This window comes from Citrus sinensis, chromosome 4 (assembly GCF_022201045.2).
Source record: "Citrus sinensis cultivar Valencia sweet orange chromosome 4, DVS_A1.0, whole genome shotgun sequence".
Taxonomy (NCBI): domain Eukaryota; kingdom Viridiplantae; phylum Streptophyta; class Magnoliopsida; order Sapindales; family Rutaceae; genus Citrus; species Citrus sinensis.
The window spans coordinates 3795850-3810327 of NC_068559.1; the positions used below are offsets into that span (position 1 = coordinate 3795850).

The 14478-nt window shown below is 34.6% G+C and overlaps 5 protein-coding genes across 5 annotated transcripts; 1 reads left to right on the plus strand and 4 right to left on the minus strand.

The window, feature by feature from the left end:
• Nucleotides 1-1092: 1092 nt before the first annotated feature.
• LOC107177991 (uncharacterized) lies at nucleotides 1093-2135 on the minus strand. Its single transcript, XM_015532589.3, has one exon. The coding sequence runs from the start codon at nucleotides 2034-2036 to the stop codon at nucleotides 1254-1256; it is 783 nt and encodes a 260-aa protein (XP_015388075.1). The 5' UTR covers nucleotides 2037-2135; the 3' UTR covers nucleotides 1093-1253.
• Nucleotides 2136-6787: 4652 nt separating this feature from the next.
• Nucleotides 6788-9187, plus strand: LOC107175982 (uncharacterized). The gene is made up of 2 exons (XM_052439347.1): nucleotides 6788-7423; nucleotides 7505-9187. The coding sequence occupies exons 1-2, from the start codon at nucleotides 6788-6790 to the stop codon at nucleotides 9185-9187; spliced, it is 2319 nt and encodes a 772-aa protein (XP_052295307.1).
• Nucleotides 9188-9406: 219 nt separating this feature from the next.
• Nucleotides 9407-10524, minus strand: LOC102611942 (uncharacterized). The gene is made up of 4 exons (XM_052439348.1): nucleotides 10333-10524; nucleotides 10150-10245; nucleotides 9923-10051; nucleotides 9407-9805 (listed from the first exon to the last, which is right to left on the minus strand). Exons 1-4 carry the CDS (start codon nucleotides 10522-10524, stop codon nucleotides 9407-9409), a joined length of 816 nt encoding a protein of 271 aa, XP_052295308.1.
• On the minus strand, nucleotides 9924-11829 carry LOC127901905 (uncharacterized). Its single transcript, XM_052440066.1, has 7 exons — nucleotides 11604-11829; nucleotides 11411-11515; nucleotides 11109-11327; nucleotides 10850-11020; nucleotides 10333-10764; nucleotides 10150-10245; nucleotides 9924-10051 (listed from the first exon to the last, which is right to left on the minus strand). The coding sequence occupies exons 1-5, from the start codon at nucleotides 11664-11666 to the stop codon at nucleotides 10561-10563; spliced, it is 762 nt and encodes a 253-aa protein (XP_052296026.1). The 5' UTR covers nucleotides 11667-11829; the 3' UTR covers nucleotides 9924-10051; nucleotides 10150-10245; nucleotides 10333-10560.
• Nucleotides 11830-11910: 81 nt separating this feature from the next.
• Nucleotides 11911-12600, minus strand: LOC127901764 (uncharacterized). Its single transcript, XM_052439349.1, has one exon. It carries the CDS (start codon nucleotides 12598-12600, stop codon nucleotides 11911-11913), a length of 690 nt encoding a protein of 229 aa, XP_052295309.1.
• Between the last annotated feature and the right edge of the window lie 1878 nt (nucleotides 12601-14478).

Here is a 14478-nt window from a genome sequence, read left to right on the forward strand (position 1 = left end):
TAAATTTGGGGGAAAAAGAATGAGAAGATAAATGAAAGTTGGCCGTAAAGTATATGACATTTGAACGATATTTTGACTCCACAACATTAAACTAGCCAGCCAATATTAAAATTTAATCTTTCTTTTCTTCATTCAAAAAGGCTAAATAAAACTGCCCACTGGTCATGACTTGCACAAAATTGAATGGCTTTCGTACATATTTAAATAAATTTGCTCTACTTTTTGGAGTCTATCTGTATCAATTAGGTTCTAATGGGGAATTCTGCACTTTAGTTAAAGTGCACATGGTAAATTCTACCATATATAAATTTTAAAATGAAAAAAAAAAAAAAAAGTGCTACTAGTTTCAATGGGAGGCCTAGCTCCTATTCATATATCTTTAACTATCACAAATTGTAGATAAAACGTGAATTGCACCAAAATTATAAACAACGTGCACGCGTAAGCAAAGCACAAATGCAACCACCAAATTTGCCGGTTGCTCATGGGCTCTGTAATAAGTGGTAAGTGTTTTGGTTGTACATAATACTGATTATAAATATCAATTATGCAAAATTAGAATACAAATTATGTGTTAGTTATAACAAATCAGTGTTTTAAATTGAGATTTAAAATTAGGGGCGTTGATTGTCTTGTTCATTTAAGCTCAAACCATAGAGTTTTCAATGGCCCGAAATGCTAATATGCAAACCTCTTAGGTCAAATAAGAGTAGTTCGTACTTATTCTGACAACATTGTGAGAACGGATTCAAGTATCTTCGATGACATAAGATAATATATTTTTTTTCACAATTTTTTGAAATAAGTTCCTCTTTCTTTTAATGGGCTTGATTTGCATTATTGATTTACATTCTCTCTATGATGAAGAAATTACTTTTAAATTTTTAATACATGTTAAATATGATATATTATCAAAAGAATCATAAAAATTAACTCTTTTCGACTATATTATTCTTTTTCATGTGAAAATCTTAAGCAAAAGTTTGGAATCGAAGTGTTGTGACTACTCAATAAAATTGAGTGTTGATCAAATATTGTTGGTTTTCAAAATTAATTGGTAGTTTACAGAGAAATGAAAGGAGTTATATGATCTAGTTTGAATTCTTATCTGGATTATGATGGGTAGTTTATAAACAATAACAACAGAATAGATTACGAAATTTCAAATAAATTTCATCTAGTAGACATATATATCATTGACTCATTTTCAATCTTGGCAAAGCTCAACCACTCCTCCAACTAAAACCTAAGTCTCACACATGTCGAATGCGGTCAAATGAAGCTCTAACAACAGCATTTGCCTGCTGACTTTTACACCCCAAAATCTTAAGTAATGTCCGGATACCCTTCCATGGTGATCTCTTCCCACTCCTCCTATCCGCGTCGCCGCCAGCGTCGTCCGACTGAAACATCGTCGCCGGAGTCCTACGGCTCTGTCTGTTCTTGATGTCTCTCAGCTTCATTTCCGAAGGAAACCTTCCATAGCCAAAAGCTAACAAGTACCATCTCGGCTTAACAGAAGTTACTCGTGTTGACACTTGTTTAACTGGAAAATCATACTTTTGATAACCATTTTCTTGAGACAAAGCCTTGCAGCTGCGACTTCTTATGGCATGCTGTTGTGCTTTTGATGAAGTGCTTCTTGACATTTTCATTGAGTTCGATTTCCACGGGAAGATGCGATTCCTCTTATTCTTTTGCGTCTTCTGGGTTTGCTCCGGACGGACAGCAGCTTCCTCCTTGTAGGGAATCAGCTTCCCGCAAAAGATGATGTTGTCTTTTGGATAATCAGCACTAGCTAAAGAAGCAGTAAAATCTTCACTAAAGAACTCGAAGAAATCTTGAGCATCATCAGAAGAAGCGCTTTGATATTGATACTCCTCATTGGACCTTGAGAAATCATTGTTGTTCCAGTTACTGCCTTCCACAAGATCACAAAGAGAAAGTGTCTCTTCTGCTTCATGATCAAGATCTTGTAGTATGTAGTCATTGCTTTCTTGCACCACTGGCTGGTTTAAGTACTCTTCAGCCACCATGTTTGAATACTAAAGGAATTTGCTAAAAGGGTATCCTCTGTAATGATGGATGATAAAGAATAGCTCAAAGTTGAAGTTTTTATACAAGAAGGCAGAAGCCATGCCAGTAGGTTGGTGAAAATAAAAAACAAAAAGAAAAAAGAAAAAAGAAAAAAAATTCCTGCTGGATTGGGATGGCTCCTGTAGGAATATAAAAATCAAAGAATTAAAGAAAGGGTAATTTTTAAAAACCTCCCCTGAGGTTTGGGCTTGTTGCAAGTAGATGGCGAGAATTGATTTATTTGTAAAAAACCCCCTATCGTCAGTTAAGTTTAACATTGACCGTTAGTTGACCGTGCAAAGATAATATTACCCTTAACAATAGTTTATAAACGAAAATAACTAAAAAAAAACCAAAATTATTAGCTATTTTACACTTTTTAAATTATTGATATTTTCTTAAAGTTCTTATAAAAAATTAAAATTAAAAAATTAAAAAATCCTCTTTAAATTATTGATATTTTCTTAAAATTCCTACAAGAAAGATAAAATTAAAAATTTAAAAATGAAATAGTCATAATCTTTACCTATAATATTGTAAATTTTTAGAATTGACAAGGATAAAATTGTCAAAAAATAGGGTTTGTGCTTTTTGCACCAATAATTTTGGTTTTTTTTTTAGTTATTTTCGTTTATAAACTATTGTTAAGGGTAATATTGTCTTTGCACGGTCAACTAACGGTCAATATTAAACTTAACTGACGGTAGGGAGTTTTTTACAAATAAATCAATTCTCGCCATCTACTTGCAACAAGCCCAAACCTCAGGGGAGGTTTTTAAAAATTACCCATTAAAGAAAACAGTTCTTTCTTGCTTTAGTCTTCTAGAATAGCAGGCGTTTATATATAGACAAGAATGATTTATCCTATTATTAAGGCCAACTTTTTTTTTTATCTGAATCATAAGGTGGTCTTGAGTGGGCTCTAACTATGAGAGGTACTTTTAAACTCATACCACAACCCAGACTAATTCCCGCTTGCATTCTAGACTAATCCTTGTTTGCACTGGGTCGGTCCGTAAGGGATAAAGTGCTGGCCAAAGTGGTGACTCCATACGAGAGCAGAGCTTGAACCCCTAACCTCTTTTAAGGAGTGAGAGTACCGAACTACTCACACCAACCAAATTTAGTTTTAAGGGCAACTTTTTTGTTGGCACATAATGTGTAGAGTTGTTTTGTTAATCCATTATTTTAGCTATACCTTCCTTTTTCCTCTAATTTGGTTATGAGCGTCTCCTTTATGCACCTTTTTTTTTTTTTTTTAATATATACGACTGGTCGGCCTTTTTGTTAAATATATATTAATTTCTTTGTCATTATACAATTGCATGAAGTTGAAGAGGTGAGCCAAGTGATGACTTCACGCGAGGCGGACACTTCTTTTATTTCAAATATATTTTAGATCATGGGGGCCTGCAATTGCTTGACTGGACTTTGCTGTCTAACTTTAGTCATTCATCTTTGATGGCACAAAAGTTTGATTTTGCCTCACGAAAATTAGGGAACCAGAGACCACCGTTCCTGAGTTTGAAAAGTAAGACAAAATGGACAAAACACTTATATTTTTTAAGATTATCTTTTAATTTTTTTCTAGAATTAATGGATTTAATGATAAAAGAAGTATTGTAATTGAACACCCTGAACTTGATTTAATATGTTTTATCGACCTCATGAGTGGTTAGCATAATGACTAGCTAGACTCATAATTTGCGTAGGGTTTGAGTGCACTTTCTCATTCATATTCGAATAATATTAATAAGACGTAAGAATTTGATAATATTTTCTGCAATTTTAATTGCGACCAAAATTGTTAATAACAGTTTTTTGTGTGCGTCATAATACTACAAGGTTTCTTTTAGTATTGTGGTGTTGACTTTACGACTGTTGTAAATTGTAAGTTGAAATAATAAATTGATGGTGTTTAGTAAATGTGATTTTTGAAATCTATATTTTTGATAAAATACTAAAATAATAAGATAAAATATTTATTGAAACAATTTTATGGGAGGAGAGGTAGCGTTTACATTTTGATTTTGAGTGAGAATCTTGAGATTAGGAGTATGGAGTGGGAGTGGGAGTGAGAGTATATTATTTACTTACATTAGAATGAGAGCATGAAATTAAAATAAGAATCCAATTTATGTGTATACATAGTCTTGAGTTGGGAGTAAATGATTTCAAATTACAATTTTACTCTTATTTAAAGAATTGTAGATTTTAATTACAAAATTAATAAAAAAATATATTTGCAAAATAAAATATTTATTTTATTATATTTGTAAATTAATAATTATTATTAATATTCTTAATTATGTAAATCATAATTTTTTATTAATTTTAATTTTAATTATGTAAATAAAAAATTATTATTAAGAGTAACATAAATGAAACATTATTATTAATAATATAATATAAAATTAATATTTTCTTAGGATAAAATATTGATTATTATTAATTACTAATATTAAATAAATATAGTAATATTATATTTTCAAATAAAAATTGTATATAGTAATATTATTAATTCACTATGAGTATAATAATATTATTTTTAAGTAATTTTAACTTAAAATCAATGTAAATTATTATTTTTAATAAATATAATAATATTATATTTAAATATGTTTAATATTATTATTTTTAATACATATACTTTATAAAATAATATGATAATATTATTTTAAATAAATATGATATTATTTATTTTATTTTATTAAATAATATTTATTTTATTTTATTAAATAATATTTATTTTATTTTATTAAATAATATTTATTTTATTTATTGAATTTCTCCCACTCACATGAAGGAATGTGCAAAAAAAGTGAACTCCACGGATTGTGATTCTCATTCTCTTTTTAAAATTGGTAAGTAAATAATGAAGTGGGAGAAATTCAGATCAGATTCCTCCAAATCTAGCATAATTGAAGAAACTAACAATATGCTTTATCCCTTTCTTTTTTTAATGAAATGGAAAAAAAAAATTGAAACTAGATGTTGATTGGATTACAAGCTTGGGAACGACTTGGCAACCCCCTTAATACAAAACAACTTAACCAGTCATACATATGAAACACTAACGCATCATTTGTCATCCGCTTTAAGAAATTAATTTGCTAACCACCTACAATTTGTTCCACATAAACTTTTTTTCTTTTTTAAATCAACAATTTTTTGCCTCAGGTTTGGGTACATTCCCAAACCTCTTTGTCGTTTTGGGCAACAACTTTTTTTATTCAAAGCTCGTGGAAATGAGAAAACTTTGACAATTTCTTCCTACATTAACATTAGTTATCAATGTTGAAAATCAGTCAATTAAGCTCCAGAAGTAAAATTAGTCAATCCCCATGTTTCTTTTGTCATTCTATTTTACTTTTCAACTTATGAGAAGATAATTATAAAAAATAAATTATATTTTTCCCATTAAGAGATAAAAATTTGAAAGAGAGCATTGAAATTTGAACAGCATGCCAACACCATCGCGATAAAATCAATTTTGTTTATTCGCTGCATAATAACACTGTAACACACCAAAACGACAAATTGTTCATGCACAATATTATCATTTTTCTTATCCTAGTGTCATTGTGGGGTTCAATGTCTTCTTTCTATTTGGAATGGATTTAAAACTATGGTGCCAGCATTACAAAATGTTTTTAAATTATGATCATGTTTGAAATTGAGATACTATAACTTTTAAGTTATAGCTGCCGTAAAAAAAAAGATGTAATTATGAAATAAAAATTAATAATATATAATATATAAATTTTAAATAATAATTTTAACAAATTTATTAAAAATATAATAAATCTTTCATCATATAAGTGAAAAATCATTTCAACATATCTTGCAAGATACAATAATTAGTATTTATTAAACACTTTAATGTTGTACCTTTTAAATTACAACTGTCTAACTTCAATTCTAATCGCCCCCTAAATACAAGTGTTTGGGGTTTGATTCTTCAACAATATTTTGTTATAGTGTATGATTCTTGGGAAATTTACAAAAATAACCATTAATATTTTATTATTTTCGTAATTAACCCTCTCAACTTTTTTCTATCAACATTAGCCAAACACAAGCCTTTCTTCCCAAATTACCCTTCTTTACAGAACAAAACCAACATTGTTTCTCCCATCTCGCCAAACCAAAAGCAGCTTTTCATTCTTGAATCATCAGCCAACGGCGACCGCAAAAGACAACTGTGAAAGTGATATCCGATCATAATCTATCCAGATTCAACACAAATCGACATCACTTACTGGTATGAATTATTTTCTGAACTTACTGAACTGAGTCGGGTGAATCTGAATCTGGCGACAGGCTGCCTGTCGCAGCAAAACTTGGTGCGACAGGCACCTGTCGCACCAAGCTTCGGGCGACAGGTTGCCTGTCGCACCCACTCTTGGAGATTTATTAAAATTGTATTATTTTAATTAGGACTGAAATAATTTTTTTTTTAATTTCAGGCTTAATGGATTCAGTTGTACTTGAATTGTGTTACGATGGTTGGTGGGAGACATTAGAGAATGGCTATATGGAGTACGTGAATAGTAAAAATCGAGCTTTTTTGGTTGGAAAAAATTACCTGTTTGATCAGTTATTGGCAAGAGTATACGAGGTGTTAAAAATAAATCCTAATGACTATAGTATCACAATGAAGACAACTTTGAGGTCTAGTAACACATTATATCGTATATGTGCAATGCCCATGGATATATGTGATGATGAAATGGTAAGGGTTGTGTTGCATATGGCATCTGATGTAGCTAATTTTGGATGCATTCCTATATTCGTGACCACATCACCTCGAGTTCCGAGCGAAGGTATTGAGCCACATGTCGATACAGAAACTTCGTTTAGAGCAAATACGTCTGGCCCCGATAATGATGAAGAGGTGTTGCCAAGGACAATATCGCTGCAGCAATATTACTCTCCAATCCACGACAATTATGACAACAATGATGATAATGGCGTTACGTTACAGGATGTTGGAGCAACGGTATTTCCAATAACAACGTCGTTGGAGCAACAATATTCTCTGTATCACAACAATGATTTTCGGGACAATGATGATTTTCATAATGAGACAGAGGGGGATAATGTTTGTGCAGAACCTTCTAATAATACAAGGCGGGGCACTCGTTTCAATAATGATGGTGATGATGGAGGAGCCGATCCTTCGAATGTTCCGTCGTTTCAGGATGAGGATGAGTGTGAAGACAATACTCCTGTGAATAACAGAGGCAATAGACCTATTCCTTCTATGGTTCGATCGAGAAGGAGAATTGACCCCCTTACAAGTCTTGCTCCAACTTTACCTTCGAACATGGTTGCTCCAAGCTTTGTTAGCAGTTGTGACTAAGATGATATCAGCGTGGGTAAGCTATTTGCTGAGAAGAATGAGCTTATATTACAACTACGCAAGGTGGCCTTTAGAGATAAGTTTGATTTCAAGATTGCACGATCTACTACGACACGTTTCGAGGCTCACTGTTGTTCAGAATCATGTAAATGGCGTATTCGAGCAACTAGAAGTTCGAACGAGCAACATGTTCCTTGGGTGGTGAAGAGAATTGATAATGTACACACTTGTCATAATGAGGTATTGGTTGATGGACGTCATCAAGTAAGGAGCCGGGTTGTCGGTCATATTATCGCAGAAAAATATATTCAAGATAAGAGGATTTATACTCCCAATGACATAAGAGCAGATATGCAACAGGAATACGGTGTTCAGTTAACATACCAGCAGGCATATAGGGCGAGAGAAGTTGGTCTTGAAATAGTACGCGGCAACCCTGCAGAGTCATACAACTTGCTCCCTAAATACTCTCACGTACTAACTACAGCGAATGAGGGTACAGTCACTCACCTCGAGCAGGATGGAGATGGTAATTTCTTGTACTATTTTGTAGCACTCGGATCTTCCATCAAGGGGTTTATGCAGTACATTCGGCCTGTCATTGCTGTAGATGGTACTCATCTGAAGGGATTATATCGTGGAAGCATATTCGTGGCAACATGTCTTGATGGTAACAATCAATTGTATCCGTTAGCCATTGGGATCATGGATTCAGAAAATAATGATGCTTGGGAATGGTTTATGATGAAGTTACATGGAGTGATTGGTGATAGACCTGAGTTGGTAATTATCTCTGATCGATGCACTGCCATAAGGAGAGCCGTTCTTAAAGTATTTCACAATGCAACTCATGGTGTTTGTTTTTACCACGTCAAAGGTAACATTAAGTCACAATTTAGAATGTCCAAAGCTCTTTGGGATGAATTTGAGCCTGCCTTTATTAATGCAGCAAAAGCATATGGCCACGAGGAATTTAAGAGACAACTTGAAGGGTTGTGGATGATCCACTCGGGTGCGGCTGATTACCTAGAAAATAATGTCGGTACGTGTAATTGGGCAAGGTCTCAGTTTCAAGGTAGGAGGTACAACATTCTTACCACCAACATCGCGGAGAGTGTTAATGCTTTCATGAGGGAACCTCGAAAATTTCGTGTTACTCATCTTGTTGATCACTTCAGGAAAACATTGCAGCAATGGTTTTATGATAGAAAAATTGTGGCTGAATCAATGACTACTCGGCTAACAACATGGGCGGATAAAATAGTCACTGAGAGGAGAATTATAGCTGAAAGAATGATAGTTCGGCCGGTGTCTCCGCATCGCTTTCAAGTTATAGGCGGTGGGCTTAAGGAAGGGTTGGTTGACTTGCAAAAGAGAACTTGCTCCTGCAGAGTGTTTCAGCTTGATCAGCTTGTGTGTGCTCATGCAATTGCGGCGTGTCTAACACACCGGGTGGATTTTATTAACCTTTGCTCGGACTTTTACACTACAGAATCGTTGGCGATGGCTTATGCACAACCAGTGGAGCCAGTTGGTGATGTGGCTGATTGGGAAGTTCCAGATGAAATTCAGGAGCTGCAGGTATACCCACCAGTTGAGGCACCGCCACCTGGACGTCGTAAAGAGCGCAGAATACCCTCGGCTGGCGAGGACGTTGACCGGCGAACTGTAAGATGCGGCCGGTGTCATGAACTTGGCCATAATCGTAAGCGATGTAAGAATCCTATTGCGTCGACTCGAAGTTAGTTGTATTTTGTGTGTTATTCGTTGGTTAAAACTATTATTGTTTTTGTGTTACGTTGGTTAAAACTGTTATTGTTTTTTGTATTTCGTTGGTTAAAATTGTTATTATTCATAAAACTTTATTTTATTTTAAAGTTCAAAATGTGAGGCATTAAAATTATATAAAATTAAGTGCGGAAATAAAAAAAATGTAAATTTCAACATTGAAATTACTACATAGGTCTACAATATAATATCGTCATTAAATATATCAACCGCAATCTTCTTTCTAAAGTACTCGACATGACTAGCGTTAAACTCCAACCTAAGCCCGAACATTAAATACATCGTAACCATCAATACAAAAACACCGCAATCGCCAGTGCCTCTTTCTTGTTGCGGCGCGCTCTTAACTGCGATAACTTTCCACGAGTCTTCACTCCGCAACTCAGGTCGTATATTGTAGAAGCCAACATATTCCAACCATCGAGGGAATATAACTTCAAGTGGCTTGAATTTCAACTTGTACCTTTTGTCGTCGCGAAATGTGAGTAATGAGTCATAAATCCAGACTTTATTTTTCCGAAAGTCAACTCGTGCTAGTACCCAATGCGCGCCGTCCAAGTTAACAGGGATAAGTAACTGCATATAAAAATTAAAAAACATGTTCGTTATATATGAAATTGAAATACAACAAAGAAAAAACAACTCCTCGAATATTTTCAGTATAGAACATGTGAAATGTAATAAAATACATACTATATCGACATCCGTCATTGATTTTGACATTGTGTGCTGTCGCCCACAAAGATAACTATTCAAGCGGTCGTCGAATACCATTGAATCGACTGCACAATTCCCGTTATTCCATAACTGATTCAAGAACACCTAGTACATAGATAGCCAAGAAATGCATAAATTAATAAAACTTAAAGGCAATAATTAAAGAAATTAAATAGTATTTATAAGTTTTGTCGGCACGTTACCCAAAAAAATGTGTCCGTATGTGTGACACGTTGGAGTAAGGCATTTGGATACTGCCGTTGTTTCTCGCTAATCAAGCGGAGATACTCGTGAATATGCTGTAGAGAAACAGAAATATTACGATTTTAAAAAAAAAATTATACACAAATCCACAACAGTATACACCACGAGGAAAATATAAATACCTCATCGCCTAGCCATCCCATCGAAGCTGTCCCCAAAATTATTTGAAAGAATGACCGCGGATGCTGGACGTTCCGGCGGACTCTGATATCACCAGTGAACCATCGATCAAACTCAGCAAACAAACTAGAGTCCTCCAATCCTCTCAGTGGATTTACATCCACACTCGTACTCATGTCAATCGCATGCTCCATGATTTGGGGTCGAGGTAACCTCCGGACGTTCTGTCCTCACCTGACTGGAGGAATCATGTAAGGACTGTTATAAACATACGACGGTATGTACACGCAGCCGAACTTACTAACGCCCGGAGGCACCTCTGTGAACACCTGCACGCTCTCCCCACTAACATCCCCGTAGAAACTAACCAATGACGTGGGCGTAGACAAATTTTCATTGCCCACGTTAGTATACACTCCATAGTCATCCGGGGCCTGTACAATCGCCAAAAAGAACATATTAAATAATTATCAAATTAAAAGTTAAACGAACATAATTATTTAATTTAAATTAGCTTACCGCATACGAGCGTGCAGTGGGAGAATCCTTATTTGGACGTTTAGAAAATGTGTCGATGAAGCCAACAACGGTTTCTTTAAAATCTTTTAATTCTGACTTTATTTCATACACGTTACGATCAATCTTATCCAGCCGTCGTCGTACGTAATCATTAAACTGCTTTGTCCTCGACTAATACAAAAGAAAAAAATAAAACTTTAGAATAACAATAAAAAAATAATAACAACCAAATTGAAAAATATCGTATATTATTTATAACCTCAGAATCTCGTGCGTCATCAGAGTTGTCTGTTTGCTGCGGGTGGTCATCAACAGCCACCTCATCCTCAAAAGTGTCATGACGCTGCTCAAAAGTGTCATGACGCTGCTCAAAAGTGTCATGACGCTGCTCTGGTATTGGGTTTGGTATGTCGTCATGATTGTCATGCTCGTCCGATTGTCTTGTAACCGACGGCATCGCGTTGATTGAGGGTTGGTGCTGTATAAAGTATCATTTAAAATTACTAAATGAAAAGTCAAAAATTTCGATAAAAAAATTTTTTGTACTTACAGTATACCGACCTTATGAACCCAGTCTGGAATGCTTGGCAAGTAATCCTTCACAGAGAGCCAATATTTTCTGCTACTCTCCTTTGAATTTGGCTCAAGAGTTTGTAAAACGTCCGTCTGCCATAAATTTAATTGAAAATTTTAAGTAAGTATACCCAACTTAAATTTAGTAAAGTTAAAAAAATAAGTAATACATATTACTTACAAGACGAGATTCGTCGTTGAAGAACGAATAAACCTCCGCAAAGTTGATTCTCGAAGACGACATAGGCTTCCATTGCAGAATGCGGGGAATCTTACTCTTCGTTTTGACGACCCATGTTGATGGTAACCCTCCGATTGCTTCATAAATCCAAGCCTACAACAACCAAAGTGAAAAATCAAATAAAACAACTATCAAATATTTAATACTATAAAACTTATTAATAAACAAAAAAAAGCACCTGCACCCCAGACGTAAATCCATAAAGATTGTATTTTTCAATATTATGATCTGGATTTTTCAACCGAGTCTACTTAAATTTCTCGTCTTTTTCGAACAGTGCATTGTCAAGACTCTCGTAAATCATTTCCCACGACAATAGACCCCATGGACGCTTTCGGAAGTACTGAATATCATCAACTTGGTCAAGCCAATCGAAATTAATTTGACAGTGATTTTTTCTTGCATTTAGTAATCTGTCCGCAAAATAAAACAGCGCAATCTTTAATGCGTCCATATCGTCTATTTCCTCGAAATTCAACTCCTTAAATACGGCATCAAATTGCTTCACATTAATCTTACGATGCACACCACCAAAATACGTATTCCGTAGCCTCTGCTCCATTTCATCATTTTTTTCATTGGTATCAACACCAAATGAAAGTCCAGTAACCAAGCACCATTCGACAATTGACAAGCGAATCAAATGCTTACCAATTTGAAACCATAACTGATCCTCACGGCTATCTTCTTCATGGGCCACTTGACGCAGTAAAAGATTATGCAAAATTACCCCACTAAATGGAAAACTTCGACACTCCAAGAAATGCCCAAATATATCCTTTTTGAACATACTTAACTGCCGCTTTGTTAATTTTTCCTCGATAGCTTTTACGACCGAAGATAACATACACATGCTCGAAATTCGACCAGGAAAGTGATCAGCATAACGAAAATACATCTTGCCTACTTCAATATCTGGTGATTCTGATTTCGCCATGTATCTGTAATATTTATAAAATTATTACATTATATTTACAGAAATAAAAAATTAACTCGTTAAAAAAAAAACTCTAATTTTTTGGTGCGACAGGCGCCTGTCGCTCCAAAAAACTGGTGCGACAGCGTCTGCTGTCGCACCAAATTTGGTGCGACTGCAGGCCGCGCATGGGCGCGCGCTGCTGCCCAGCGATGGGCGCCGGCGCGCGCCCTGCCCCCCTCCCTTCCCACCCCCAAAATTAAGCGCAATCACTCCAAAATAAAAAACAGTACTCCCAAACACCACCAACCACCACAAACATCATCACCACCATTATCAATCTCAAGCTATAACTATTATTATTCTAAAATCTCATTTTAAATTAATGAAAATAAGAAAAATGACTAACCTAGGTTTTGTTGAAGGTTGTGGATCGTAGATCGGATGCCGGTGAGAGATGGAGCCGCCGCCGACGAGGGTTGATGTCGCCGCCGATGATGGGAGTTGGATCGGTTTGGGAGAGATGAGAGAAAGGGTGTGTTGGGGAAGAGATGAGGGAGGGGTATTTTGGACTCAAATGTTGTTTAATGGCTAATGTTGATAGAAATATTTTTGGGGGGTTAAGATGAAAAAAAGCAAAGTTTTTTTGGTTATTAGTGTAAATTTCCCATGATTCTTCAACAGTGTTTTGGAAAATAAAGTCAACAGTATTTTAAAAAGAAATATTTTTCTGTTATTTTAAAAAATTAAAAATGCACTTTAAATTTTTCTTTAAAACGGTATCGAGCGTTTTTTTTTTATTTAAAAGAAAAAGAAATGCATTTTGTTCCGGGTATATAGTACGAGTGAAAGGAGACCATGGACTTTCAATCACACACCACGCCAGTGAGCCGCCAAGTGGATACTTCTAGAGCGATGTGAAGTGAGGTTTTGACCTCTTGATTATTATGTCTAAGCCGTCGGATTTGTCTGAGGTCCCATTGACCAAACGACGAAGATTCTCCTTTGACCTTTGGCTTCCAGATAGACCAGAAGCCGTCGGATTTGCATGCTTCGGATGGTCAACTTTCGAAATGGATGCATCGCCAATGAGGAATGCTACGCCACGTGGAGAAAATTATAACAATTATTTTTTTTCCATTTTCTCTAAATTTCATTTTTTAACGATTCGTTTTCTCTAATTTATAGTTTAAACAAGTTGATGCGAGTTCCTACATTTTGTTTTTGTTTTTGTTTTGTCAAATAATTATTAAATAACTGGAGAATGGAAAATAAATTCATTTTTATTTATTTCTCTATAAGCAATTCGGTGCTGTTTGATGAAACAAAATTTTGTTTTGTAAAATAAAAATTACTAGAAATTGCTATGGTTATTAAACTACTTCTCCTCAAACACTAATTATTAATTTGTTTCAGTATTTTCCAAAAAAGAAAACCAATTTATCTTAGTTAATTAGAAGCTTCTCAACAAATAATCACAATTTAGAATGGTGGGTCGAATTTGTGTTGAATCTCAAATAAATTATGTCGAAATTTCACTAATTCGTTTTCGACTTTTGTATTAAACAATTATAAAATTAATGACCCAGACGAAACAATATTTTTTTTAAAAAAAAGTGAATTTGCGTCCATGCCCATATTTACTAAAAATCATCAAATTGCCCCAGATATTCATAAATCATCATTCCACATCCAAATAGTGAAGTAGATTAAAATAATAATAATGGTAAAATTTTGGGTAACCTGTGCTGTAACTGTAGTATCGTGTTACAGTTATGGGTCAGGATACAGTATAATTATGGTACTGTGCTACAGTTGCATCAGTTATTGGATCTACTCAAATAAATAGGGTCCACTTAAATAAGTAAAAATTCAACGATTGGGTACAACTGTGATACG

What these genes read in the sequence shown, in the direction of transcription:
- LOC107175982 (XM_052439347.1), top strand. Translation starts at nt 6,788, where the DNA reads ATGGATATATGTGATGATGAAATGGTAAGGGTTGTGTTGCATATGGCA. An exon ending in ACATGGTTGCTCCAAGCTTT is followed by an intron (nt 7,424 to 7,504) that starts GTTAGCAGTTGT and finishes CAACTACGCAAG; the next exon opens with GTGGCCTTTAGAGATAAGTT.
- LOC127901764 (XM_052439349.1), bottom strand. Translation starts at nt 12,600, where the DNA reads ATGGCGAAATCAGAATCACCAGATATTGAAGTAGGCAAGATGTATTTT.
- LOC107177991 (XM_015532589.3), bottom strand. Translation starts at nt 2,036, where the DNA reads ATGGTGGCTGAAGAGTACTTAAACCAGCCAGTGGTGCAAGAAAGCAAT.
- LOC102611942 (XM_052439348.1), bottom strand. Translation starts at nt 10,524, where the DNA reads ATGGAGCATGCGATTGACATGAGTACGAGTGTGGATGTAAATCCACTG. An exon ending in ATACGGACACATTTTTTTGG is followed by an intron (nt 10,052 to 10,149) that starts GTAACGTGCCGA and finishes TCTATGTACTAG; the next exon opens with GTGTTCTTGAATCAGTTATG. An exon ending in CAATGACGGATGTCGATATA is followed by an intron (nt 9,806 to 9,922) that starts GTATGTATTTTA and finishes TTTTATATGCAG; the next exon opens with TTACTTATCCCTGTTAACTT.
- LOC127901905 (XM_052440066.1), bottom strand. Translation starts at nt 11,666, where the DNA reads ATGTCGTCTTCGAGAATCAACTTTGCGGAGGTTTATTCGTTCTTCAAC. An exon ending in TCAACGACGAATCTCGTCTT is followed by an intron (nt 11,516 to 11,603) that starts GTAAGTAATATG and finishes AATTTATGGCAG; the next exon opens with ACGGACGTTTTACAAACTCT. An exon ending in CCACTGCACGCTCGTATGCG is followed by an intron (nt 10,765 to 10,849) that starts GTAAGCTAATTT and finishes GCGATTGTACAG; the next exon opens with GCCCCGGATGACTATGGAGT.